At 61.9% G+C, this 24,869-nt stretch overlaps 2 protein-coding genes across 2 annotated transcripts in view; one reads left to right on the top strand and one right to left on the bottom strand.

The window, feature by feature from the left end:
• The window catches only part of YKT6 (YKT6 v-SNARE homolog), a 10,979-nt gene extending 6,664 nt beyond the window's left edge, over nucleotides 1-4,315 (top strand). Inside the window, exons 6-7 of the mRNA XM_029931091.1 lie at nucleotides 1,952-2,053; nucleotides 2,793-4,315. Of these exons, the coding sequence (XP_029786951.1) occupies nucleotides 1,952-2,053; nucleotides 2,793-2,828 (138 nt within the window). The 3' untranslated portion in view covers nucleotides 2,829-4,315. The remainder of the gene's footprint in view (nucleotides 1-1,951; nucleotides 2,054-2,792) is intronic.
• Nucleotides 4,316-5,927: 1,612 nt separating this feature from the next.
• The window catches only part of CAMK2B (calcium/calmodulin dependent protein kinase II beta), a 28,053-nt gene continuing 9,111 nt past the window's right edge, over nucleotides 5,928-24,869 (bottom strand). The window contains exons 5-17 of the mRNA XM_029931080.1: nucleotides 24,422-24,516; nucleotides 24,145-24,267; nucleotides 23,705-23,788; nucleotides 23,154-23,196; nucleotides 22,156-22,230; nucleotides 17,976-18,013; nucleotides 17,770-17,841; nucleotides 16,470-16,514; nucleotides 15,003-15,051; nucleotides 8,258-8,333; nucleotides 8,046-8,140; nucleotides 7,713-7,947; nucleotides 5,928-6,396 (exon numbers count right to left, since the gene is read on the bottom strand). Of these exons, the coding sequence (XP_029786940.1) occupies nucleotides 7,715-7,947; nucleotides 8,046-8,140; nucleotides 8,258-8,333; nucleotides 15,003-15,051; nucleotides 16,470-16,514; nucleotides 17,770-17,841; nucleotides 17,976-18,013; nucleotides 22,156-22,230; nucleotides 23,154-23,196; nucleotides 23,705-23,788; nucleotides 24,145-24,267; nucleotides 24,422-24,516 (1,028 nt within the window). The 3' untranslated portion in view covers nucleotides 5,928-6,396; nucleotides 7,713-7,714. The remainder of the gene's footprint in view (nucleotides 6,397-7,712; nucleotides 7,948-8,045; nucleotides 8,141-8,257; nucleotides 8,334-15,002; nucleotides 15,052-16,469; nucleotides 16,515-17,769; nucleotides 17,842-17,975; nucleotides 18,014-22,155; nucleotides 22,231-23,153; nucleotides 23,197-23,704; nucleotides 23,789-24,144; nucleotides 24,268-24,421; nucleotides 24,517-24,869) is intronic.

Here is a 24,869-nt window from a genome sequence, read left to right as displayed (position 1 = left end):
CCTCCACCCCCCATGTGGTCCTTCACCCCCCCCCCATGTGGTCCTCATGGTTCTCCATCCACTCCCCTAAGTGGTCCTCCATCCCCCTTGGTGTGGTCCTTCATCGCCCTCCCGTGTGATTTTCTATTCTACCCCCGTGTGGTCCTTCATTTTCCCTCGTGTGGTCCTTGTGATCCTCTATCCACTCCCATATGGTCCTCCATTTCACCCCGATGTAGTCCTCCCTCCCACCCGCCGGATGGTCCTCCATTCCACCTCCTTGTCCTCTATCCCCTCCGTGTGGTCCCCCATCCCCACATGGTCCCTTCTGGCAGTTAGCAGTTGTGATGGTCCAAGTTCTGTGGCCCTGCTTCCCAGTGCTGGTGCCTTCTGTAATGTGTCTCCAAGCCCATCAGGTGCCTCTCCTTGCAGGATGTGGGTCGTGGGGGCAGCCAGCAGCTGCCGGTGCTGACTAAACACAGGTCTAGAGTCGTCAGGTTCTGGTCAGCAGATCAGGAATCTGCATCTTACCTGAAATCTCCTGGTTTATAACCAGTTTCAGCCTCTCATGCACGCTTTTTTTTTTTAAACTTTGATCTGCCTTTAGCACTTGAGGCATTTGTTTTCACTTCAAGATTGGTCCTGTGGTCCCTGCCTCACACCTGGTTCCTCGCCTCATGCCTGCCACCAGTCTGTCCAGCAGTAGGATCATTGATATGTCCCTCTCTGCTTACAGCCCTCAGCGGCTCTCAGGACAGCTGTGGGGCCCCCTGCAGGCTCCCTGGCATGGCCTTGTGTCTCCCTTTCCTGCCTGGTACCCCTACAGGCATGCCTCCTCCCTTCCCAGTGCACAGGCCTCCAGGACGCCACCGAATGGTCATTACTTGTTCGTGCATCACCCTGATGAGCATGTGAGCTGTCAGGACTAGGGATTTGTCCTCATCCCTGTGCCCCTGTCCCCAGACAGCACCATGCTTAGGCCACCAGTGCCCAGTGGCTCATGAACCCTGAGTGGATACAAAGCCCAGAAAAGGCACCCAGGAAAACCCTGCCCAGACATAAAACTCCTGCCAACGTTGGCTCGGCTTTGGTGCACACAGGTGTCTCCTCGGGCAGGACCCAGGTGCTCAGGACCATGCTTCGAGTCACATGGTTCTGGGGCTCTGAAAGGAAAGTGAGACTTACAGTCTTGAGGTATCTGCATCTTTCACTGTCTGCTCCCCCACCTTGTCTGACTGAGGCTCGGCCCCTCATCTTGCGCCCCGTTCTGCTGCTTCTGCCGCCTGACTGCAGAGGGCAGACGCGTCCCGGCCCCATTGTGGCTGCAGAAATTGGGTCGCTGGTTCTGCTGCCAGTCTTGCCTCCTGTGTCTTCTTGTGGTTCACCTCTGTGGCGAGAACCCAAGCCATTCAGCTGCGCCTGGAGATGAAGCACATCGTTGCTCGCTCTTGGATCTGTGCGTTTCATGTTCACGTACCCAGGTTCCTGCCACGTGCTCCGAAGAGGCCCCCCCGGGCGGGGAGGGGGGTGTGCCTGCGGCCACTCCAGCAATGGCCATCCAGGCTGGAAGCGAGCCAGCCACTTCCCAGTGGCACCAGGGCCAGGTGCTCTTCCGAGGGCCTTGTCCCTTGCCCCCGAGATCAGATTTGTGGGTGCAGCCGCTCCCTGGGTGCTAACATGTTAACACAGGTCCCCTTCAGGGATTGAGACGTGGCCTGTCTGGTGGGAATATGTGTCTGTGAGGGCGGGTGTAAGTAACTTCTAGAATGTGCTGGTCTCAGCCTGCACTGTGGGCACCCCGAAGGATAGTTAACTAGATCCAGTCCTGTTTCATCGGCAATCCTGGGACACGGCTGATGCATGGCAGGGTGGAGCCCAAAGGAGATGTGCCTCCCATGGCTAAACTTCAGGAGGGACTCGCATCAGCTGGCTTTGTGAACAGCAAAATGTTCTTTTTTGTGTGTGACTGCAGCACAACACCATGGAGTCTCTGCTGGAGCGAGGGGAGAAGCTAGATGACCTGGTGTCCAAATCTGAAGTGCTAGGGACACAGTCTAAAGCCTTCTATAAAACGGTGAGTGCTGGCTGCTCTGGGTGCCGTTCTCTCAGGCTCTCTGTACCACTCGAGCCTTCAGGACGTCAGTGACCCATGCGGAGAGCCGAGGGGGGTGGCCCAGGCCCAGCAGCAGTGGCAGGGTCCTCGGGCGCCACTGGAGGGGAAGCGGGCAGAGGCCTCTTCCAGCCTGCTCTGGGCCTCGGGCCCCAGGGCCCCAGGGCCCCAGGATGGTGGGTCTGCTTGGCTCATGGTTCCTGCTCGTGGAGCAGATAGGTGCTCAGTTTTCCCAAAGAGGCCCCTTTGCCTCTACTTGTTTTCCTGGGACAGAGATGCTTCGCTGCTTGGACGGCAGGGGGGTGGGTGGGGGCTGAGTTTATTTGTCTGTGCATATTTGCTTTCTTGTACCCTTGGAAGGGGCCTGGCCTGTGGGGCCTGGGTGTATCTGTGAGCCGGGGTGAGAGAGGGGGTTTACCCGGTTCTCTGAAGACGTTCTTGGTACTGCCTCCCCACATGTCATCCCATAGCACCTGGGGACATGGGGACATGGTCTGGGCCAAAGTCAGACACTCTTTCCGCCTCACACAGCCTCACTCCCCCACCCCCAGCAGCGACGGGTCCGCCTCCCTGGGGTGCCCCCAGGTCCTGCAGCCGACTCAACTGTCTGATTCCTGGAGCCCCACAGGGCCCCCGCCACCTGTGCCCTGGTGGGGCTGCCGGTTACCTGTGTCCCCTCCAGTTCCTGTTTGTTTTTTTCAAGGCCCGGAAGCAGAACTCGTGCTGTGCGGTCATGTGACAGCAGTGTGCAGAGGCCCATGGGCCGAAACGCCCCATCATTCGCATCAGAACCACAGCCCCTCGAGCAGCAGAGCCACCACGGGAAGTCTGCACCCCTGGAGCCCTTGGCAGGGACTGAGGGGTCGTGGAAGGGCCTGGGGGTGGGGAACATTCAAATTTACATGCCTGGTGATTTTTGAAAAGATGGTTTGAGGCCCCCAGGGGTGTATCATTGGGCCAGATGAAACCATAAACTCTGAGTGACTCACACGGATGCTGACGAGCTGTCTCTCACCTCTGGGAAGACCCATGGGCCCCTGACCTGGGCGAGGCCCCCAGCGGGTTGGAGCCTGCCTTGTTGGGCCTTAGTCTGCCTTTGGGTTGTGTCTGTGCACGGACTGTGTTAGCCCTGTAGTAAGCTGAGGGGAGGCCGGACTGCTGGGCTGGGGGCACAGAGCTGGGGCTTGGGTCTCGGGAAACCCACTGTGGGCAGGCGTGAGGCGTCGGGGACAGCAGGGTGTAGGCCAGCACTTCAGGCCAAGGTCCGTGGTGGGAGGCGACAGTCACCAGGCTTCACAGATTTCTGGGGCACCTTTGCACTTCTGCTGAATTGACCTTGCTGAGGGCACTGCTCGTCTGTCAAGTTCCACAGAAATGCCTGTGGGGGTTGGGGGGCATCTGCCCTGACCTGCAGTTGGGCTCTGACCGCCAGGTCACAGCATTGTGTGCTGTCTCTCAGCCTGCCTTTGCAAGTGGCCTTTCCCATGGCTGCCATTCCTGGGCACCGACACCAGTTACCAGCCATCCCGAGCCTCCTGATGCCCCACAGATGTGGTCTGAGCCAGTGCCTCCCCAGCCTGACCCCCGCAGGGTCACTGCCCAAGAGCTCCCCATCCAGCGGCCCAGGCCCCCTCAGGCCCTGCTGCCTCCCCACATCCTGCAGTGCTTACTGAGGACACGAGCTCACGATGCACCCTTGGGACCTACTCGCCATGAAGCCCTCTCTGGAGTGACGTCAAACAGGGTCACGTCACAGGGGGGTCCTTTCCTGAGCTGGTTCTTGCCCTACCCAGGAGGTCCCACCGCCCTGGCAGCAAGTGCCAGGCCTTGAAGTCTGTTCCATGAACCAGAAGGTGGGACTTCATGGCTTCTGAGGACCTCGCCCTAATGAGTGTACCTGTTCGCTGCCCTTTTGGCTCTGGGCACAGCGCCAGCTCCTAATGTAACCTGCCCTGCGGGACTCCGGGCAAGGTGCCAACCTACCTGCTCGCTGGTGCCCAGGGGGCTCTGACTTCCCCCTTAAGGACAGCGTGGTGCGTGAGTTCTCCAGCTGTGGAGGTGGCTGAGAGGGGCGGGGGGGATATGGATTGGGGTGAGGTGGGTGGGTCTGGTCGCGCCCGTGCCGGCACAGAGCACTTGGCAGAGAGTGTATTTTATAGTAACTGCTGCCTAACTTTGTTCTGTCTGAAAGATTCTTAATCTGGATAAAGTTGTCTTCTGAAATTCCACAGTAGTCCTCTGCTTTGTTCAAGCCTCAGGGGCATCTCCCCGCTATGTACTTGTGGGGTGCAGTGTCCTGGGGCAGTTTCCGTCCTTAACCCCAGGCCTGAGCTGTAACTCCCTTCACCCAGACCTGTCTAGCAGGAGCTAGGGAAGGGGTCCCTGGCACAAAGCCTAGCCCTGCTGTGACTCCTGGGTTAGGGGCACTGGCCTGGTGAGCTGCCTTGCAGCCACAGCCGGGGCCACACAGATGGAAAGTCTTCAGGAGCTGGGGGTGGGCTCTGCAGATACGTGAGGCATCTGGTGCCTCCCTGGGTGCCTGCAGGCCAAGGAGCCTCAAGTCTGGGGCCAGGTTAGCGAATGACCTCGGTGGCTGGTGGTTAGAGGGTCTGAGGGTCTGAGGACTTTGCAGCCTGTTTCATTGCTGGCACTGGGCCTTGTCTTCGATCTTACTGTGACTGTGGAAATGAAAAGTGGCTTTGGGATTTGTGGCTGGAGTGAGGGCAACAGCTTCTGCTTAGAGGCCCTGCTGGGGCACAGAGTCTCCCTGAGGCCCAAGGAGCCTTGCCCAAAGCAGGTGGTGTTTAAAAGTGATGAACCAAAGACTGTTATCACTGACCTTGCTCTGTAGTTCCCTGGCTACCCTACATGGGGCACCCCACCTGCAGGTCCCGCTCCATAGTCCAGGGATCCTCGGGGGTGGGCCAGGCTGTGGTGAGTGCCTGCAGGGACGCCTGGCCTGGAGAGCCGCCTCGGATTACAGCTGATAGGTGAGTGGAGCCCTAGATACAGAGCCGGAGACAGACTGCTGCTCGCTTCAGGGCTGTGGCCTAGATTCCCTGAGCCCCACTCTTGGAGCCTCTGTGTGCTTTCTGGCACAGCCCTTCCTTCTGAGAACACCTGCCAGGCATCAAGGAGCTGAAGTCCAGGGCTTCCTGTTCTAGTGGGCAGGACTGGGGTGGCCAGAGGGGACCCCCCACCCCTCTGGCCACGGTGCCCTTCTTACCAGAAGTCACTTAGACACACAAGTTGGGAATGTTTGGTGTCTATGATTGTCTTGAGGCCCATGTTTCGGTCCCAGAAAAGCATGAGGCACGAGGTACAGGCAGGCATGGCAGGGCCTGGGGACATGGTGTGGAGGGGAGGTTGCCCACACTCGTATGAGGGTGCATGTGGGTTCTAGCAGGGCTGCGCCCAGGTGGGGGGTTAGGGAGCAGAGGGCCCCACAGCCTCAGCCTCCCAAGTGCATGCAGCCACGTGCTGCTCAGATGTCCTCAGGCCAGGTGGCCATGTGGCTGTGCCTTCAGACAGCCTTGGGGCCACGTGGTCCTGCTGCCTTGTGCTCAGTGCTTAGCTGGCACAGGCCAAGGACAGGTGTTCCTGGGGGAGGCTCCAGGTGGCTTTGTGTCCCCACGCTGTGTGGGTATGGTGGGCAGCTGGTGACATGTCCATCCTGAGCGACAGGCCAGGGGCACAGATGATGGGGTAGAGCCTGCTGACAACACGGATCGGGGGACAGTCACAGGGAAAGGGAAGGAGGGCCCTGGGATAAAGCCCCCAGCTGCACATGAGGCCATTTGTCCTGTTTTTCTTTTATTTGCAGTTTCCCGAGACAGAACAAAATAATGATTTTTTTACACTTACAAGGCTCAGAAAGAAAAGACAATGAAACTCAGCAAAAAGAGAGAAGAGGAAGGACCGGCCAGCACTGTGGGCAGCCGGCCCTCCGCAGAGCGGGCCGGCCAACGCCACCACACCTCGGACGTCTAGCTAGAGGAGCAGGTGCGGCTTGTCGAGAGGGGTCATGCAAAAGAACTATCCCCCAGAAAAAAATCCCCAAATTATCCCAGACAGGCAGCTCCGTGGAGATAACAGGTGAAGAAGGGAGGAGGGAGGAGGCCCCCAGAGGGGAGGGTGGCCAGGCCACACGCTGTCCACGGTGAGTGCTGCTGCTGCCCGAGGCCCAGGGAGCCCGGCGGATGTATACCCTGTGTCCATGGGTGGGGACAGCTGTCCTGAGCACAGCCGTGGACGGGCAGGTGAGTGTCCATCTGAATGTCGCTCCCCACTCTGTGCCCCTCCCTTGGCTTGATTTGTGGGGGAAGATAAAGAAAATCCTTGTTGAAAATGTGAATTAAGGGGGCAGGTGTTGGGGTGGTGGGTCCCACATCTCTTCCATCACAGCCCCTGACCATCCCGACCTGGCCAGCTGCCCTGGGACCCTTGTGTCACCATCTTGGCCTGAGTCTGAGGCGCACCTCTGTGCCCACCAGCACGAGGGAGACCTCGGGATGGGCCCAGCCTGTCTTCTCCTCATCCTGGGTTTCTGCCGTGCACTGCCCCCTTGGGCCCAGGGCGGCCCTCCCTCCTTCCCTCCCTCAGCTCCAGACCCAGACTCCAAAAGCACTGTCCACAAACCCCTGTCCGGACCAGCCTCTGCTGGGAGCCCAGGGAGCCACACGCCCACCTTCTGACCCTGACCCCTCTCCCCTTCCTGCTTCTTGACCAAGCCCAGAGCCCCTTGTGGCCGCGCCAGCAGGGGGAAGGTGGGCAGAGGGGGAGGTGACCCTGAATGGGAGGGAGGCTAGCCCAGGGGCTCCACTCCCAACTGGGCTGCAGCCAACAGCGTCCTCTCCACAAGTCTGCCAGGCATGAGGTCTGAAACTAAGGGGTGTCCCCACCACACCTCCCTGGCCTTGGGGGGACCAGAACTGGAGACCTGGGCCCGAGGGGGCTTCTTGGATGGCTTGTCTGGCGCCCAGGGGCCGACCCAGCCTCTGCACTGCTCATCCATGCTGGGAGCATGAGAGGAAAGGAGGGGGACAGCTGTGCTCAGGTCCCCTGGGCCCCAGGTGGCCAACACTCCTGACAGCAGCCATGCACGGCAGGGAATGCAGATGCCTGGGGAGGGGCATCACCTAACACACACCAGCCCTCGGCCCGGCCCCTGTGGACACGTTCACTGCCCCACGGTCCCCAGGGGCCAGGAGCAGACAGACACATGGAGCATGGGTGGGGGGTGCCCGTCGGTCCGAATCCCCACAAATGCCAGTGATTTTTTACAGCTTTCTCCTTTTTTTTTTTGTTTTTTTGTTTTTTTGTTTTTCGTTTCATCCAACATCAATTGTTTCTGTGGTTGTCATCTTGTTGTTAAAAAGAAATCACGTCCGGTCTTGGTTTTCTGCAGACACAGGCACCAGGGGAGGAACGAGGCAGACACAAACATGCGACAGGCAGGCCACCGTGGGGCGGCCGGGCTCCAAACACTGAGTCTGTCCCGCGACTCCGGCCGCGGCTCTGAAAGGGGGTGAGGGCGGGCGATCAGCCCTGCCCCCGGGGGTGTGCCCACGCACCCCGTGCCACCCCCCCAGCCCCTTGCAAGGCCTCCACCAGGGACACCCACCTTCACTGCAGTGGGGCCACGGGTGCACCCGAGCAGTGGAAGTGCACGTTCTGCCACTTGCCGTCACGGCGATGCCACACGCGCGTCTCCTCGGACTGGCTGGTGCGGGGCCGGCCCTGCCCGTCGATGTACTGCGTGAGGCGGATGTAGGCGATGCACGCAGCGTCCTCCCCGATGACGTGCACGTGGGGGTTCAGGATGGTCGTGTGGATGGGCTTGCTGTTCTTGGCGAGCACTATGGGAGGGGGCAGGGGAGGGGAGGTGGGCTCGGTGGGTGCCCTGTACGCCCTGCCCACTGCCCTGTGCCCCACCCACAGCTCGACCCGCACTCACGGTTCTCGAAGTAGAATCTGTGGAAGTCCATCCCTTCCACCAGATTGCCCAGGGCTTCAGGCTCGAACGAGGTCAGGCCTGGGTCACAGATTTTCCTGAGGAGCAGACCCAGGTGAGGGGCCCTGGCCTCACCCTGCTCCTCCCTCTCGCTAGGGGGAAGCACCCCTGCGCCCCTCCCTCCCCCTGCAGCCCAGCCCAGACACCCCGCTCACGCGTAGGCTTCGAAGTCCCCGTTGTTGACTGCCTCGATGAGCTGCTCCGTGATCTTGATGACCTCCTGCTTCCGTGCTGCGGGAACACAGCCACTCAGTGACGGCAGGCCGTGGGCAGGCCGCCCCCAAGCCCCCACCTGCCACTCCTCCCCCAGAGGGACCCGGGCTGTCCAGCCTGGACCACACCCTCCAAGGCCACCAAGTCGTTTCCATGCTGTCTCACATAAAGCATCTCCATGGGATAGAAATACTCCCTTTAAGGGACCACGTGTCTGGAGGACCAGGGGAAGCAAAGCCTGCCATGACCCACCCTGTGTGCCCCCCATCCCTGGGCTGCATCCACTGGGCCCTCAGCAGCTGCGGCACTGGCTCTGGCGTCCCAGCTCCTGGCACCTGGACATGGCTCCCAACCCATCACGTCTTTGGGAACGTCCAGTAAGGCATGAGACCAGGAGGGGATGGGGGCTGCAGGGCAAAGATTGTAAGCAAAAGCCAGGGGATAGGGTCATGGGGGTCCAGTCGGGAAGCTGAGTCCGTGGGTCTCTCCCTGACTGCCCGCCGGCCTCAACCTGTTCGGTTCTGGCCCAGGTGCCCCCACCCTCATGGCCTGGTCCCCAGGGTCCCTGCCCCCCGCCTCCTTAACTACAGTATATTTTCAAGCAAACGATTATAAATACACAGAAGAGTAGAGACTACTGCAGTCCCACACCCTGCTGCTTCAAACCAGCACAGTCTCAGGACTGCTAGGAAATAAATGCTTACAGGTATACTTGTGAGTGCCTGAGTCCCCCCTAAATCTTGCTCTTCACCCCCTTCCCCAGAGAACACCTGTCCTGATGGAGGTGCTTACCGCCTTCCCTGCAGATGTACACCAAATGCACACAGCACGACCACATATGCACACACGTCACAGTGATCACTTAAAGCAACGGCATGCTGATGGCAAACCTCGGACGCAGCAAATGCACTGAAGGCAGGACCCCTCCCAGGTCTCGGCCACACCAGGTCCGTGTGTCTGAGCACTCCCAGCCCCTATGCACAGCCCCTGGCTCTGCCCCAGCGTCTGTCGGCAGGTCTCCACTCTTCAGCAAGCAGTGGCCCCAGGAACAGCACACATGTGAGCTGACCCGCAGGCCAGGTTCTCAGTGCACAGACTGCAGGGTCTAGAAGGGTGCTCATAGTATCCTGAAGCATGTGCCCATAGACCCGGAGAAGGGCTGCCCCTTCCCCCTGCCACCAGCAACCTACAGATGCCCACCTGGAGGGTGCATGAGCCTAGGCGGGCCTTGAGTGCTGCACAGGTTTGGACGAGGGCAAGGGGCCCTCATGACATCCAAGGTGTTGGGTGTGCACATACGCGCTTGTTCACATGTGTAGATTTGTGCATGCGCCAACTTGCAAGTTTCTCCTATCTTGAAAAACCCTCTCTCCAGGCCCAGCCGACTTCTGCTAAGGTCCCAATTCCACTGACCTCTGCATCTGGACCACGTCAGACTCTGGGCTCAAGGCTGTCGCTCCACAAAGCCACACACACCAGCTGTCTGGTCAGCCCTGGAAGCTGGGCTCCAGGAAGGTGGGCTGCAAGCTTGTTACCCTAAAGGCTTCATGTTTCCCCTGTGTCCACCTGCAGAGCTCTGTCCCTACACACGCTGTTCTCCGTTCTCAGTCTTGGGCTCCCCAGGCAGGGCATCATCAGACTTTCAGGGTCCCTCAGCATCACCTGCCTTCCTGGCACCCTGCAACCGCTCTGCCCTCTGCTTGGGTGTTTCCACCGTGGGGATGCACCCCCACCCCCCCCAGATCTTGTCTCCTTAATGGAGATGGCTTCCCACTGTGGCCCCAGAGCTGGCCACCCTCTGCCTGTGTGAGGATGGCGGCGCCTGTGCGTCTGGACACCTGACACCTGTTAGCCTCCCTTCCTCACAGACAGCACTCCACAGGAGCCTACAGACAGCACTCCACAGGAGCCTGTGGCCAACAGCCCTGCCGCTGGGGCTGAGCAACATTTCCTCTGTCTCGTTTCCAGGGCACTCTGATTTTATAGTCACCCCATACTACAGCAAGTCAACCTGATCTTCCACTTAATGAAGGAGTATTGAGTGTTTTTAAACAAACTGTAATGAATGAATTCACAAGAGGGAAAGTATTGAGTAAACAGGATGAGAGAGTCCGGGTCACAACACAAATCGCAGAGCTTGTGTATGGGAAACAGCCACCACATCCATTCTGCAGACAGGGAAGGAGAGACCCCAGAGGGGCTGCTGCCCAGACCCAACCCTGGCTCGTGGGGTGTGCTGCGTGAGGAGCTCCCCAGAGGCGAAGCCTCTGAGCTAAGCACAATCTGACCATCAGCAGGTGACTCCAGTGATGTGACTGTGGTGTGTAGGCAAGGGTCTGGCTTCGGAGGGGTTCCAGAAGTGAACAGGAGACCCCATGCTCCCTCTGGCTCTCCTGGGGCCAGCTCACAGGCCCGGGAGGCCAGGTTGCTGACAAAGGGTCTGGGGGGAGACCCCAGTGGCTCCATCCTAGCCCTAATCTGGATATCTTGGCATCTGCAGAGGCACTGGGTGCACCCAGCCACACTACAGCTGCAGAGGATCAGCCTGGATTGGGTGTAATCCCTGATTATGGAGAACGTGGCCTGGGCCAGTGGGCACCGACCCCATTTACACAGGAACACAGCTGGCAGGCACATTCCTGGGAAGGAGGCGACCCAAGACCCATGGCCAGATGGCCCCTGCAGCCTTGGCCTGCGTGCTGGGAGAGGCGGACCCTGGTACCAGCGTTGGAGATGGGGGCATCTGGCTCTCACTGTTCAGAGACTTGAGAGCCAGGTCTCAGCCCAAATAGTCCCTTCTCTGGGCTGACCTGATTCCTAGCCTTCACCTTCGGCCCACCCAACACACAAAGGAGCTGGAGTGCTAGGGATGGGGGAAGGGCACATCTAGGAGCTAGGAGCCTGCGGGGGTGGGGTGGGTGGGTGGAGGGGGTGACGCACCTGCCCTCAATGCCCCTAGTGTTCACCCCTCCCCCACCAGTCCTGCCACCCCTGTAGTAGCAGGCCCCTGGTGCCCCTCCCTTCAGCTCTGCTCCCGGCCCCTTCCTGTGGTCCCCACCTCTGTAGTTTGGTTCAAGGCAGACCCCAAGGTCAGCCCAGTGTACTCAGCCCCACAGCACGCCCTGTCCTCAGAACCCCCAACCTGTCCTGCGCAGATTCCAAGGGCAGGTGGCAGCTCTGGGCCAGGGTCCTGTGACAGGTGCCCCCCACCCCCGCTGCCCCCGAGTGCACTTCTCCAAGAACCCAAGCCCCAGCTTCTGTGAAGCAAGGCCTGGCAGGCCCAGGGAGGTGGGGCGTGGATGCTGCACAGATGGGGAGTTCTGACCCCTCCCCAGGCTCTGCTGTGCACCTACACAGCCTTGCCCCCTCCCTCATGAGACCCCTGGCCAAGCCAGCAGGGGGTGAGGGGCACCCAGAGACCTGCACCTGCCCTCGTCCCTCAGGTCAAGTACACTCCCTGGGAAAGCCACTGCTGCCCAAAGGCCACCCCGGTGCCCCCCGCTGCCTTGCTTGGCTCCCCCTCCTCCCTGCCCCAGCCCTCAAGCCTGGCCCAGGGTTATGGGGGGCGCAGGGCCTGCCAGCACTCACCCAGACACTCCCCAGCCATGCCCGGCCCCTGGCCCGCAGCCTCTCATCCGACAGCACCTCCCTGCCTGTCTGTGTCTCTGGGCAGGTTGGGGGGGCTGTGGCCCTGGGCTGTCATCCATCCCTGTAAGTGATCCTCATGGCAGTCGGCAGACGGGCTGGAACAGTTGGCTCCTCCCTTCCTGCCTGCGGTGGGGGCACACACCAGTGCCCCCCACCCCCGGCAACCGACACTGCGTCACACGGGCCACAGATCACAAGCACGAGTCTCTAGTTCACCCCGATTGTTCCTGATTCTTTCCTACACGAATGCGCATCTGCACATCTGCAGTCACAAACTTGGTTTCTGAGACCAAATAACACCTTTGCGCAGAACACTCTGTGCCCCACTTTCTGCCCCCACAAGCTGGCTGCTTCCCAGAGTGAGGGGGCAGCACACCACAGCCGGGGGTCTCGACACCCCTGTGAGCCCCCAGGAGCAGCCAGGGGGCCACTCAAAGCGCTACTTACATGGGGTGAGCGGGGGGCCTGGGAGAGCCGAAGATGGGCAGGGTGGGGGGCCCTGGGCTTCCTGAGCCCCTGAGCCCCTCCTCACTGTGTTCAGGATGTCAGAGAGCCTGGGGGCTGGGGTGGAACAGACCAGACGTGAACAGGGAGCAGACAGGGAGCAGGCAGGGCAGAAAACTGGGCTGATAAGCCAAACCAGAGAGAGTAGGGTGCAGAGTGGGACATAGAGGGAGCATTGGGGACATAGGGGGGACAGAAAGGGGAATGTGGGGAACTGAGGGGGACTGAAAGGATGTCGGGGGTGAAGGTGAATGTGGGGGACACTGGAGGACATGGGGGACAGGGAGGGTTAAGGTGGATGTGGGGGAAGTAGGAGGACACAGGATGTGGGGGACACTGGGGGATGTGGGGGGACAGGGAGGTGAAAGTGGACAGGGGGAGGCTCCAGTAATGCCTGGCAAATGCACCTGTCTGCCAGCAGCAGGGCAGTTGCTGTGGGCAGAGGAGGGCTTCCTCCAGGGAGACAGAGGAGGCAGACCAGCATGTGGAGAACGCAGGCAGGCAGGAAGGCCAGGCCTTTCCCTTCTCAGCCCACAGGCCTGTGGTTGGGAGAGGCTTCTGTAATAGCTCCTTGTCCCTAGACTCTCTGGGGCCCTGAGGCCCACCGGGTGCTCAGGGCAGGGGGTACCATGAGGTCACAGTGACTGGGAAGCTCAGGCAGGTGGTCTGAGGAAAGCAGGAAGCACAGTGGCAACCCCAGAGGGTCCAGCCCCAAGCTCGGGAGACCCTCTGGGGCTAGACCTCAGTGCAGGAGGAAGGCAGGCTGGGAGCTGCTCTGAGGAGTTAGTGCCAGACGCCCAGCCAAGCCTGGACAGTTAGCCTCCAGCAACCTGGTGGGGGCAGCTGAGGCCGTGCATGGTGGGCACAGGAGCTGCTGAGCAGCAGGGGCAGCAGGCCTGGGAGCACTACTTACACAGAGTGGGCAGGGGGCCTTCAGCTTCCAGGGCCCCCGAGCCCCTCCTCGTGGAGCTCAGGATGTCAGGGACCCTGGGGGCTGGTGTGGACAGGAGGCAGAGCATGAGGTGGGGCCGAGAAAGCAGGGCCCTGCTCTCTCCCGCCCCAGGACTGGTCTCAGTAGCAAGAAGCCCCTGGGCAGAGACCAGAGTGGGGCCTTAGCCCACATGGAGGGCCAGCCAGAGAGGCAACCAGAGGGGACCTGGGTGGAGCATCCCTCCAGAGTGACAGGGCCTGTAGCAGGGGCCCACCTCCTGATGCAAGGGCGGGGACTAAGAGGGGGTTGCAGAAATGATTAGGGGTGTGTGGCTTCTGAGTTCCCCAAGCCCCTCCTCATGGAGCCCCTCCTTACTGTCAGGGACCCTGGGGGCTGGGGCACATCAGTGAGACGAAACTGTAGACAGGTGAAGCCACGCAGGAGAAAGAAGACGGGACAAGGCCGGGACCCCAGTGGGGTCAGGCTGAGAAGCCCCAGACATAGCTCACAGCCACCCCAATACCAGGTGGTAGGGTCCAGAGGCAGTGGGGATAGGGGAGGCAGGAGTGCTGGGTGTCCAGACCTGTAACCTTCCATGTGTGTGAGCCCGCCCTGTCTTCAGGGCTGTCTCCGGGGGCTTTGGGGGTCTGGGCTGCGAGGAGGCTGGCTGGGCCAGGGTCTCCCAGACCCTCCCACAGGCTTGGACCATCCAGGCCCCCACATGGCCAGACAGAACCGCAAGGACAGAGTGTCGGGGAAGCCTCTGTGCTGACAGTTTAGGCCTGTGTCTGTCTGGAGAAAACACACAAACAGCCACTTTCCTTTCATCCAAGAGCCTATGCTTGTGTTTTGGGCTGTCACTGCATCCCCCAAACTGACAGAATGGCTGGCCATAAGGCCCTGGGGCAGCCCTGAGGGGGTGTGTGAGCATGTGGCTGAGAGGGTCAGGTGGCCTGGTGTGGCTGCGATGCCACATCCCCTCCCTAGGGAGGCCGACAAGGTGGAAAGAAGAGGGGTCCCTGGGCCGGCATGTGGGGCGGGTGCTCTGTCACCCTCTGAGGCACAGGCATGGCCACTGGCCCTACATACACTGGAAGCCACACCCGCCCACTCACACATACGGTGGAGACACCCAGAACCCAGAAAAATCCCCTTTGCTGGCTATCTACTTATCAACTGCCAGCTTAGGCAGGATCACAAACATAAGGAAATTTAACAGAAGTTGAGCAAATTCAACCATGAACTTGTTCCCCCACGGGAACTGGTCGGCCGAGGGTGGGAGCGCCCTTGCTGGTCAGGGTGCCAGGGCCAGACTGCCTGGCCCCCGCGGACACACCTACCCATCACCACCAAGGTGTCTGCCCCCTCACCAGCGTCTGCCCCCTACCATCCCCACAACCTGCCAGCCAGCCACCGCCTCACAGACATCCCACCCCCTCACCGGCGCCCCGCCCCCACAGCCCACCCACCAGCCACTGCCTCACAGACATCCCACCCCCTCACCGGCGCCCCGCCCCCACAGCCTACCCACCAGCCACCGCCTCACAGACATCCCATCCCGCCCCCATGGCCCACCCATCACCCCAGCAGGATCTCACAAATACCTTTTGTGTCTTCGTCCTCTATAGTGGTGTGGGTGCTGTCCGATGACTCCTGGGGACACATGGGGAGGCAGCAGGTCAGGATGTGGACTCCACGGACCATGTGGGTGCACTCCCAAGGCTGAGGGCCTCAATCTCAGAATCCCCAGGACAGGGCAGGAGCTTCTTGCCAGCCCCCTGAGGTCACCAATCCCCAGGGCTCAGCAGCTCAGGTCCCTAACAGCACAGGGCCCTGACCGTGCCTTCTCCCCATAACACACCCGGTGGAAAAGACCCTGTGCTCAAATGACTCTCTTTAATAAGCCAGGAAGATGGGTTCTTTGAAATTCCATGACCCCTGGTGAAGAAGAAAGGTACCCATAGCCTGTGCATTTTGGGAGACAGGGTAGGAAGCTTCCAGAAGGTCCTCAAGAGCCTTGGCCCAGCCCAGGAAGAATGGAGCTGCACCCACACCTCCTTCCCAGGAGGGGGCGCTGCCTGCCCTGAAGGCCTTGACCATCCAGCCAGCCTGAGTGTCACCCTCAGGTGGCCTTAGAGGGCGGACAGGCAGCCCCGCACCTCCGCACCTCCGCACCTCCGGGCTTGCTGCCCTTCAGATAAGAAACCAGGTGCTGTTCACCTGTCCCGAGGTTCCCAAGATGCCTCCTTGCTCATCAGAAAGAACATCTTAACGGAGTCCTGGAGGGGCCCCCTCTGGCCTCATGACTGAACACACTGCTCTGGGCCCTGCCCAGAAGTGGGGGGGTCTGCAGGCTGGAGGACCAGGGCTCATTCCATGGCCCCCAGATGGTTGTCTAGAGGCCCCTGCAGGGAAAACAGGAGCCTCCCCCGCAGTCCCAGGGTCCAGGGAACACTCCGAAGCCACAAGGCAGGTGCACACCCAGGCCCTTCCCAACACCTGGGGTCTGGCTGGTCCCCGGCCCCGGCCCACAGCCAGCGTGTTGGGGGGGCCCTCTGGGGAACCCAGGCCTGTGTGTGTGTGTGGGAGGGGGGCTGCTGATCCTAGAAACACAGCTTGGCTGCCCACATCCCTCCCACCACCCGAGAGCCAGCCCCTTCTCTGGCCCGGTGGGGAGGGGGGGCAGGCGAGATGCCTATGCAGCAGAGATGATGTCAGAGCAGGAGCAGAGAGGAGGCAGGCCGGCTCAGCAGGAAGCACAGGGGGGCTGAGGTGAGCGATGGGGGAAGCCAGGGGCATCTGAGCTACTCCTGCCCCCCACCCCCTTCTCTCCTGGGGACCATCTGAGGCCACCCTGCGCTCCAGGTGGGCCCCTGGCTGCCAGGTCGACAGTATGACATGTGGACCTGCTCTGGGCCTTGGCAGTCCAGACTTGTGGGGCTCACTGTACACCTGTTCCCATACTCTCAGCACAAGTGCCCCCCCAGGGGTCACCGTCCCAGACCTGCCCCACCCCTGCTCGTCTGCTTCCTGCACAGGCTCCTAAGAGGGGGCTGGGGGTGCAGCAGTACCTTGATCCCGTCCACAGGGTTATGAATGACGGTGGTTTGAGGCTCCTACAGAAGAAGGAAGCAGAGGAAGGAAAGAGGGAAGTGAGCAAGGCAGGAGAGGGGAGGGGAAGAGGGCAGCCGAGCGGATGTCAGGAGGCCGAGCGGGCTGGGGAGGCCAGGGTGGGCCCAGAGGTGGGCAGAGAGGAAGCGTGTGTGCCCACTGAGCATGGGGAGAGCATCGGGTGCCCTGGGCAAAACAAGAGCTCCTCCCCTCCCTTTGCTGCCTGACCCTCTGCCCCAGCATGGTGGAGGGCATGGTTTTGAAAATGTCATGGGGGTGGAGTGGCACATGGGATGGACAGGGTCCGAGAGGGGGCTGGCTGTGTGGGACCCTCCCCTCTTGGACTGAGGCCGGCCCCACGTGTGAGATGGCCATCTGGCAAACCCAGCCTTCGCGTGGGCATGTGGGGCTGGCTCCTGGGGGTGGGCCTGTGGGCCACAGAAACACCATGCGTACTCTGAGAAAACTCACAACCTGTGACCAGCAAACCCCAACAGGCCACTGCAGGCACAGAGTGCCCCTCCACCACCGGCTGGGGAATCCCCTGGACAGGATCCCCCAGGCAAGGGCCAGAGCCAGCAGGTTCCTCTGAACTTGTGTCTGCCTGCCCCTTCCCAGCCAGGAGCTCCTGGACTTTTCCCTCTGGACCACAGGCCAGCATAGTCATGGACGCATGTCTCCCCAGCTCTCGAGGGCCTGCAGGCCACGGCCTCTTATGGGAAGCCGCCTGAGCTGGGTCATCACCAGGAAGACGGCCAAGGGCTCTTGTCTCCCTCTAGATCACTGGGTGGGCTCCAAGGTAGGACCAGCCTCACCCATTCGTGCTGGGAGAAACCAAAGTCCCCGTTTCCTGGACAGTGCACCCCTGCAGCACCTGGGAGGTATCTTCCCGGCAGGCCACACCCCTGCACAGTGCCTGGTCTGGCCAGTCTGGGTGGGCCTGCCAAGGGAGGAGGAGCAGACATGCCCAGTGTCCTGGCCCCCCGAGGGCCTCTCACTGCTGACCCCCAGTCCGCCCAGACAGGAGGCTGGGCCAGTCCCCGGCACCCGAGGGCGGCTCCCTAGCACAGCCCCAGGACCGCCTGAATGGAGCTCGACCCTCATTCCACAACTGAGAGGCAAAGTGGGCTGGAGATCAGAGCGTCCACCAGAGACAGGCTGGGGCTGGACCCCACCTTCACCCCAGGCCTCCTGATGGGTGGCCACCACACAGCCAGGGTGCGGGAGGGCCCGGAAGCAGGGGGCTGAGGGGCTCAGTACCAGGGCGGCCGGAGGGAGCGTCCCCTTAGGGCTGGTCACAGCTGCACTGTTTTTGGTGCTGTTTGTCTGGGGCTGCAAAGAGAGGAAGAGGAGGTTAGAGGGACAAGGGGGATCTGCCTGGCCAAGAGGAAGGCCCTGCAGGACAGTGGGGTAGGGCCAAGTGTCAGGGTCAGGTCCCCCCCTCAACCCCAGCCTAAAGCACTCACCTTCACCGCATCCGCTTTCTTGTTGAGTAAACTCTTGGCTGCTGCATGAGGAGAAAACACACAGCGTGACTAAAGGATCTGGGGCCAACACTGCCCATCCCTCAGGGTAAGGTGACCTCAGGGACAGGCCAGGCTCTGAGGGCCTCCAAGAACAAGTGGGCAGGAGCCTCCCAAGGTCCTGAGGCAGAGCAGCCTCTGTGGCCAGTGAGGGCCAAAGCGGGCCAATGGCCAGTTCCGAGCAGAGCCGTGCTGGAGAGGGCTGCCCAACACCGTCATCCCCAGGACAGGTCCTTTCCCTTGGCCATGTGCCACGACCCTGCAGGACACCAAGGTCTCTCCTCCCACCCGGATCCCACCCCAGATAAGAAGACAGGACAGGGCAGCAGTGTGGGGTGGGGACATCTGTCTGCCAGGGGGGATGGGCTACAGCTGGAAGGGAGGGGCTCGTCCTCAGGTGCCTGCCTGCTCTCAGCCTCCTGGCCCCTTCCTCAGCCAATGGGACTCGGGTCTCCAGCTGTGCCGTCGAACCCCCCCACCTCCCTGGCTCAGAGCACCCAAGGGGCTGCTTTGTTCTTCGTGACCCAGTCCTGCAGTCCTTGCCTTGCTTTGTCCACACCGGCCCCAACATGGGCCTCTGCATCCCTGACTGAAGACCCTGGGCTCTGAGTTCAGGGTTCTGAGGATGATACTCTTGGGGGAGGGTCCCAGGCTCCTACCACCTGCTGGATGCCCTGCAGATGGCCTGGGTCACCCCAACATGACCCCATAGAGGTTGGGGCAGCCTGGCCCTTACCTCACCCTCTCCCATCCGAACCCACCCTCCCCGCATCTGCACTCTCCAGAGCGGTTAGTTTTAATGGTGGAACCACAGAACGAAGAAAGTCAGCTTACCTCGCAGGAAGGGAAGGGTGAGGACAGAGTAGTGAGGGAAAGAGAAAACAAGATTCGTGTGGTCAGGTTGGGGTGCGTGTGTGGCCCAGGACTCAGCCTGGTCCTGCCCACCCCACCCATGCTTCCCGGCTGGTGCTGGCTAGAGAAGCAGCCCTGGGGGGCAGATGCCAGAGGGGTTGGGTCCGGGGTGGTCTAGCCTCCCACCCCCAGCCCCTGCTCCACAGGCTCCAGCCAGCCAGCCCTGAAGCAGAGCCCCCCACTCAGTGGGACCAGAGTGGTCCTCAGGGGTCCTGGCCCAGGACCCCTCACTGTTGGGAACATCCCTGGAGGGATGCCCACTTGGGACTGTGACATCAGCCCCTTGTGCACACTGGAACCCAGAGATGCAGCAGTTCTCAAAGTGGGTTCCTCTCGCCAGCAGCGTCCGCAGCGTCTGGACTGCCCAGGTCCACCCCAGACCTCGGGGGCGGGGGAGCTGGGTGTGGTATCAGTTCAGCAGCTGCTCTGTCGTAGAGGGCAGTCGGGTCCCCAGTGCGGCAGCCAGGCGGGGACCCAGGCCTCTGGGCTGCTGCCTGCTGACCCCTTCCTCTCTCCGCCGCCCTCTGTCTGGGCTCTGTGCAGGGACACAGGTGACTATGCTGGGCCAGAGAGCCCATGGGGCTGTCTCAGAGCCATCGTGGGCGTGGTTTCTGTTCCCAGCCCTCCCCCCACAACCCGTCCTCTCCTCCCCCAGGATCCAGGGGGCAGCGTTGCACCACAGAGCCTGCCTCCTGGCCCTGCCCTGTGTCCGGTGGGCCTCGCCCCATGAGAGACGTCGCGGGGTCCCAGTAAGCAAACGGACAACGGGCCACCCCTTTCATCGCCCCCCAGAGCCGCCCGCTCTGTGTCTCAGCCTCCCGATCCTGGGGAAGCCAAATCACAACCATGTCCTGATGCCCGGCAGCCAAGACCCAAGAACTTCCCAGTACCAAAAACGCCACCTTCTCAGAGCCACCTCCGGCTGCAGGGACCGAGGAGGGGCAGGCCAGCCCTGCACATGAGAGCGCTCACTCCTGAGCAGCGTCAGCACGGCCCCCTTGACCCACCCTGACCTCAGCGCGCCGCTCCCTTGTCCCCCACCCCCAAACCCAGCGTCCAGTGCGCAGGCAGAGCCCACCTCCTCTGAAGTGGGAGTCATGCGGGGACCCCTCCTTGTAGGCCGGCCAGCTGGGGGCAGGGCTCCTCCAGGGGCAGGAGGAGAAAGACCCCCGGCCCCTCTGAAGGCACACGCACGCATCAAGGCAGCTGAGCAGGCAGGCAAGCTGACCCCACACCCGAACTAAAGCCGGGCCCTGCAGCAGGCACTTTGTGGCCTCGGCCTCAGCACGGTACAGGCCAGGGCTGGCCCAGCGCCCCGAGGAGATGCAGTTGGCACTGCCCAGCTCCCACTCTCACCCCCAAGCCAGGCGCTGGGCAGAGGCAGATGGAAACCCTGGGACAGACCTGGGTCTTAACGAGCGTACCCCTTTTAATCCCTGACTCTCATCAAAACCCAGATAGTGCTACTCAGGATGGCAACACCCATCTGGGGACTCGGACGGCTCCACCAGGGTCCGGGCTCCAGAAAGCCCGACAGCAGACACCAATCCTCTCACCCGTTCCCAAACATTGCCTCCCAGGAGCCACCTCTAAGCAGCCTCTGCGATCTGGGCACAGCGTGGACCAGAGCCGTGGCCCTCCCTGAAAGCCACGTCTGGAAGTTCATCTCTACCCTGGATCTGCTCCCTGTCTACACTGGCAGTCAAGAGCACAGGCGGTTCCCTCCGTGTTTTCTCAAGTCAGGTGCACTATATCACAGCAGGAGCCACAGGGACCTGCAGAGGCACCACAGAGCCATGACAGATACACAGAGACCCTTGGCCCACCCACCGGGGATCATTTGGCCAGGCTGTGGTCACCCCCTCCTTGAGGAAGGCCAAGACACTCCCATGAGCCTCAGCATCTGTCTCTACAAACACCCCCGGGCTCCTCTGGCCCAGGTGCTGTCACCCCAGGGGGCAATCCTTGAACCTGAGGACCCCCCTCCAGTGCCGCTGGCTGAGCTAGGCTGACCTAGCAAGGGGGCCCTCAGCCCACAGGGCAGGCCCAGCCTCTGCCCCGTCCACACACTGGTCACCCGGGACAGCCATGCTGGGCTCCGTCCTCATGCACTGAACACCCCAGGGCAGAGCGGCCCTCGGCGCCTGGGGCTGCACATGCACACAGCCTCATGCGGTGCACAGCCACTGCTGGCAGGCGGTTGCAGGCAGGGGCCCTCGGCAGAGAGCAGCCAGAGGTCCCGCTCACTGCGGCTGGACAGTAGCCCTTCCCCGGGAGCGCCTGGGCTCCCTGCTCCCTGCTCTCCTCTCATGTGCTCTAGGAAGGCTCTGGAGATGAAGCCAAGGACAGCTCTCTGGGGCTCTTGCCTGCTGGACAGTCCACTGGGCTCACAGGAGGGGCAAGGACCCTCCTTCCCGAGGGCGGCCTTTCCCAGAGCACCCCACAGAGACGTGGCTGGGAAGGGCGGGGACCTCCAGCTGGGCAGGCAGGGCTGCACACCTGGTAGGGATCTTGAGGCAAGAGCTGGGTTAGATGGGGTGTGGGTGAGGCCTCCACCCTGTCCCAAGCTGAAGCACAAGGCAACAACGGCAGGACATTAGGGCCCACAGCTCCATCTGGGGAGTCCTGGGATCGGTCCTCAGCTGGCTCCGTGCACCCTAACCCTGCCCACCCTTGGTTCATGCTGCTCTAGCAGCAGGTCCTGGGGTCTGCTGGCCCTCAGGGTTCTGGCTAAGGTCATAATAGCTGGGTGGCCGGGGCTGGCCAGAGCTGGCGAGAGGGCTCTCATGGGGCAGGGTCTCTGCCTCTGTGCCTTTTTTCCCTGGGATCCCCCATTCAGGGTTCGAACTCAGCAGTAACCCTGAGGCTTCCTATAGGTAGTCAAGGTCACCATGAATGGAGGTCCTGATGGACAAGTGGGGAGAGAGCTCAGAAAGCAAATGGCTCTGACCAGAAGGGTCTCCTGACCCCCAGACTCAGGGGTCAGGAGCAAGGTTCAGTGAAATGCATGTGAGTGGAGGCATGGCTTAGGGGTCACCTAGCCCGGCCCCTCCTTTAGCAGGTGGGGTCCAAGGCCCTCTGAGTGGGACCTGTACACGGCGGGAGCTGGGGCTCCCGGGACCTCTGGGGCGGCCCTGGAGGCCCAGCCGGCAGCTGCGTGCAGCGAGGGGGCTGCATGCCGACAGGCGGGACCCTGGTCAAGAACATCTACCTTGTTCCACCAGCCCCATGGTGGTGCCGGAGGCCGCGGTGGACATTGTGGCCGGAGCGGTGGTCTGTCTGCCCACTGTTAGCACCGGGTTAGAGACGAGGGAGGGGCAGACACAGACGGGGCGGGCAGGGGAAGGGAAGGGGAGAGACAAAGGAAGCAGAAGAAGATTAGAGTCCACGGTTGGGTGGCGAATAGTTCCAGAGTCCCGTCCACAGGAGAGTGGGGACAGGACCCAGACAGAGTGCCAGTTGGAAAGCGTCTGCCTCCTTTCTCCTTAGAAAACCCCCTCAGGGGCTTCTCGCGCCCACTTGGCGGGTATGTGCACAGGACAGATCCTATTAGTGTTGGTGTGACAGCATGCCCCCCCACTTCCCCGAAGCAAACGTAACAAGAAAGGGTACTAAATGCAAACGGACAAGAACGGACCCCAGACGCTCCCGCACCTGATGACGCGGGCGACAGACAACCACAGGACAGCCAGAGGGCGACCTGCCTCTGGGGGAGACGCTGTGCCCAGTGGGCCTGCCAGGGTGGGGGGCCCTGGCCTTGGGGTCACTGACAGACCCCCTAGAGAAGCTGCACACCCTCAGCCCCGCCCACCCTCGGTACCCCAGGCGGGCAGCCGCCAGCACGGCCGGAGCTCAGCAGGGAGGTCCCGGGCCCTCCTCTCCCCTCCCACACACAGAACGGGTGCTCAGGGGGTTCAGGACAACAAGTAGGCCACAGAAGTGCCAACCAACACCTGACAGACACACAGAGCCGCAGCCCAGGCGGCAGGCAGCTTGACACTGGGGCGTCGGGCAAGGACACAGAGACCCAACACGCGGGGGCAAGGCTGTCCCTGGGGTGTCGCCCATGGAGCCCAGGCCTCAATGCCCTCAGAGGGCAGAAGGCTGGCCGCTGAGCAGTGGAGAAGAAGGGCCAATGGGGTGAGAGGGGCGGGCCGCTGGCCCCGGGTTGGTCGTGAGCCTTCTCTTCCAGGTGAAGACTTTTCTCACCTGAGAAATTTCTCGTGGCCAGCATGGTGGTGAGGATGGCGCCCTGGGGAGAGACAGACAGCTGAGGCCAGGAAACCCTGGCCCCCACCTCAGCCCCTGGGCGCCTGGGCAGGACCAGGGTCAGGGCCTTGCAGATTCGAGAGTCCTCAAAGGCGCCAGGCCCCCTTCCTCAGAGCCAGGACAGCGGCCACCCCCTGCCTGCAGCCCTCCTGCCTGCAGAAGTGCTCCGGGGAGGCCCGAGAGGCGCTGGCCTCCCACAGGTCAGCCCCCACCGGTCTCGCCCCTCCCTAGCGGCCAGCTAGGATACTCTCCTCACCGAGCCCACCAGGGTTCGAGGCTGCTCATTCACTTGCATGAAAGCAAGCAGCAGCAACCAGGTGTGCAGCACAGCTGCGGGGAGCACCTGGCCCACAGGCCCGCTCTGCACACCTCCAGTGTTGATGCCAGGACTCCTCTGGCCTCTCTGAGCATAGGGCCCTCAAGGGCACACCCCCGGGCATGGTGGGACGAGCAAGCGGGGTGGGGGGCTGGGGGCTGGGCCCAAGTCTCACCTTGAGCTTCCTCCGGGCATTGAACTTTTTCAGGCACTCCACGGTCTCCTGCCTGTGCATCATGGAGGCCACGGTGGACCGTTGCTGTAGGAAGAGGGGCATCAGTTTTGCACCTGAGGCGTCTCAAGAGGGGTGTCAGGGAGAGGGCCAGCAGGAGGCCATCTGTCCCTGCTGCTGCCTGGCCCCCAGGGCCTCACCTCTCATGGCCTGCTCCCCGACCCTCTCCCCTGCTGGTGCCCCTGATGGCTGTGTCCCCGACCCACAGTCCTGACAGCTTGTCCTTTGTCTGCCTTCATGCTCCGTCCCCTCACACCTGGGACAGGGCTTCTCTGCCCCCAGAGCCCCATCCTCCCAGAGACAGAGTCCTGTGTGGCACCCAGCAGGCCAGGGGGCCCATCAGGGGTGAGGGGCCCCAGGGTCGGCGCACTGGGGGCACTCACGCAGACCCACGGGTGCTTCAGCGCCTCATGTGCGGTAATGCGCTTGGCAGGGTTGATGGTCAGCATCTGGTTGATGAGGTTTTTGGCTTCAGGAGTGACCGTGTCCCACTCGGGGGATGGAAACTAGAGAGCAAGCAACACGTGAGGGAGTCTGAAACCCCTTACCCAGGCAGAAGCCTGAATTCTCCAAGGGGTCTCATCTGAGTCCAGATTCTGGGGAGCAGGTGGTGCCACCCGTTCCCTGCCCCCCCAGACGGGGCGGGGTCCCAGCACTCACGTCGTAGGCTCCTGCCTTGATCTGCTGGTACAGCTTGTGCTGGTCCTCATCCCAGAAGGGCGGGTAGCCCACAAGCAGAATGTACAGGATCACCCCTGCACAGAGCAGAGCGATGCCTCAGCTGTCACCTGACCTGCAGCCCACTGCCCCTGCAGCCCTTGCCCTCGCCCCCAGCCCCATGCAGCCCCACCCCCAGCCCCTACCCTTAGTCTCCCCAGCACCCAGCACCCAGCCCCTTACCCTGCAGACTCCAGCCTTCCACACCTCCATGCAGCCCCGCCCCCAGCCCCAGCCCCTACCCACATTACCCCCCACCCCCGCACCCAGCCCCTTACCTTGCAGCCTCCAGCTCCTGCCCCCACCCCCACACAGCCCTGTCCCCAGGCCCCAGCCCTTACCCCTGCAGCCCCCACCCCCACTACCACACAGCCCCACCCCCAGCCCCACA

This window comes from Suricata suricatta, chromosome 2 (assembly GCF_006229205.1).
Source record: "Suricata suricatta isolate VVHF042 chromosome 2, meerkat_22Aug2017_6uvM2_HiC, whole genome shotgun sequence".
Classification (NCBI taxonomy): Eukaryota; Metazoa; Chordata; class Mammalia; order Carnivora; family Herpestidae; genus Suricata; species Suricata suricatta.
Note: the sequence above shows the minus strand (reverse complement) of the source record. Positions and strands in the feature narration are given on the sequence as shown.